At 54.8% G+C, this 1,755-nt stretch overlaps 1 protein-coding gene across 1 annotated transcript in view; it reads right to left on the bottom strand.

The window, feature by feature from the left end:
• ARHGAP27 (Rho GTPase activating protein 27) overlaps positions 1-1,755 on the bottom strand; it is a 15,222-nt gene that overhangs the window by 1,334 nt on the left and 12,133 nt on the right. Inside the window, exons 10-11 of the mRNA XM_006897822.1 lie at positions 271-375; positions 35-148 (exon numbers count right to left, since the gene is read on the bottom strand). Coding sequence (XP_006897884.1) covers positions 35-148; positions 271-375 — 219 coding nt within the window. The remainder of the gene's footprint in view (positions 1-34; positions 149-270; positions 376-1,755) is intronic.

Below are 1,755 nucleotides of genomic sequence, written 5' to 3'. Positions count from 1 at the left end.
CCCGCGCCACCAGCCCGCCGGGCCCCGCCGGTACCTTTGATGTATCCCTTCTCGCGCAGCGACTGCAGAGTGGGCCGCCTCATAAGGAACTTGCGCAGCTTGTGCCGGACCTTGCTCACGTCGCTCTCCGAGCCCGAGGTGGGAGTGGCTGCTGCGTGGAGGGAACGCGATGGCACTGGAGTTAGTTCTTGGCCAACGCCGCACCCCAGCCCGGGCATCTCCCCCCTCTCCCCAGGAAAGGGTTGTGGATACGCCCTCCACCGAGCACACCTGCGCCTGGCCTCATGTCGTCCTCTTTGTCCCGCCAGCTTCCCAGGCGCTCACTGGAGCCGAAGTCCACACTGCCGCTCTCACATTCCTCCTCAGGGTGCTCGTCTACGGACTGGAATCACTCTAACTCAGATCTGGGGTCCTTCCAGAGTGGAGGAGGGGTCCCAAATACCCTCCTGGCAAGCCAAGTCAGAAGGCCCCTGGGGGGAAGCCCTGCCTATTCTTCCCAAATTAATCCCCCTCACCTCCACCAGGGACTCTCCAGCATTCAGCTTTCCGCTTCCTTACTACCCAGAGCCCTTGGGATGTTGGGGACCTCCACCATGTTTGCTTACTAACCCTCTCTTACACTGCCCACTCCTGCTCGGCTCCCAGCTCTGGCCCCTTCTTTCCTTCAGCCCCTGCACACGTTCCACTGGTTCAACTTTCCTCAGCAGAGGTTCTGAATTGTGATTCCAGCTGAGCACGGAGCACTCCCCAAAACTACCTAACCTCCTTAGACCTGGATTCCTATTAACACAGCCAAATGCTGCACCCAATGTTGGTTCCTGGAGAATTAGGGGTCAAAACCCTCACTCAAGTCTTTTTTGGATGAATTGTAGTCAGTTCTCTACCTATGCAACTGAATTTTTGATCCTGAAAGATGGTGGTGTTATCTGACTCATAGCTGACCCTCTGGCGGGTTTTCAGAGGTTGTAGATAACAGGAGAAGATTGCTCATCTTTCTCACATGGAACAGCTTGTGGATTTGAACCCAGTGCCTTGGGGATTGTGGTGCAGCTTCTTTTAGTGTTTTCACATTTTGTTTTCTAATTTTAGCATCATTCCAGCCTGCAGCTGTTTCTCAGGGTATTTACTTTCTTCCTGCCTTTGAAATGGCAAATTCCTCTATGGTGTCATCAAGTCTGGGGTGGGGGTGGGAAGAAAACAGGCACAAAACTGCCAGAGCCAAGGCCCCTGCATCCCCCACCCCATGGGGATAGCAGAAGTCCACTCAACCTGCCTTCCTCCTGTGCTGAGTGAGGGGAGCGGCCGCCCCAGCTGGGTGGAAACTGACCAGGTCGTGGTCTTATTGCCCTAGCCTGTTGTTGTTTGATGCCGTCGAGTCGTAGATGACTCATAGCGACCCTATGAACAAACGAACGGCCTGAGCACTGTTCGTACATAGAGTTTCTGGAGGCAAACCATTTCGGAAGTGGATGCCGCTCCTGCTTCCAGGCTTGATTTAGTCAGGAAGCTCCAGCCAACACTGTCCACCATGGGTGCCCATTACCACGATTGGCACATCACTGTCAGTCTTCAGCATCACAGCAACCACGAGTTACCTCGCCCTAGCCTGAGGTGATGGAATTCTAACTGGTTGGAGGTCCCCAGGCCACTGTCTGCGCCTTTCAGCTGTGCTCTGGGTTCATTTCCCTTTAGGGTCATGCCTGTTCCAGTCTCTCAGTCTTTCTAGGGAGCTCAAGGGAGTGTGCTCACCGAGAG

Source organism: Elephantulus edwardii, unplaced genomic scaffold (genome assembly GCF_000299155.1).
Source record: "Elephantulus edwardii isolate Elephantulus edwardi_28Jun2011 unplaced genomic scaffold, EleEdw1.0 scaffold00216, whole genome shotgun sequence".
NCBI lineage: Eukaryota > Metazoa > Chordata > Mammalia > Macroscelidea > Macroscelididae > Elephantulus > Elephantulus edwardii.
This window is presented reverse-complemented; position numbering and strand designations above follow the sequence as displayed.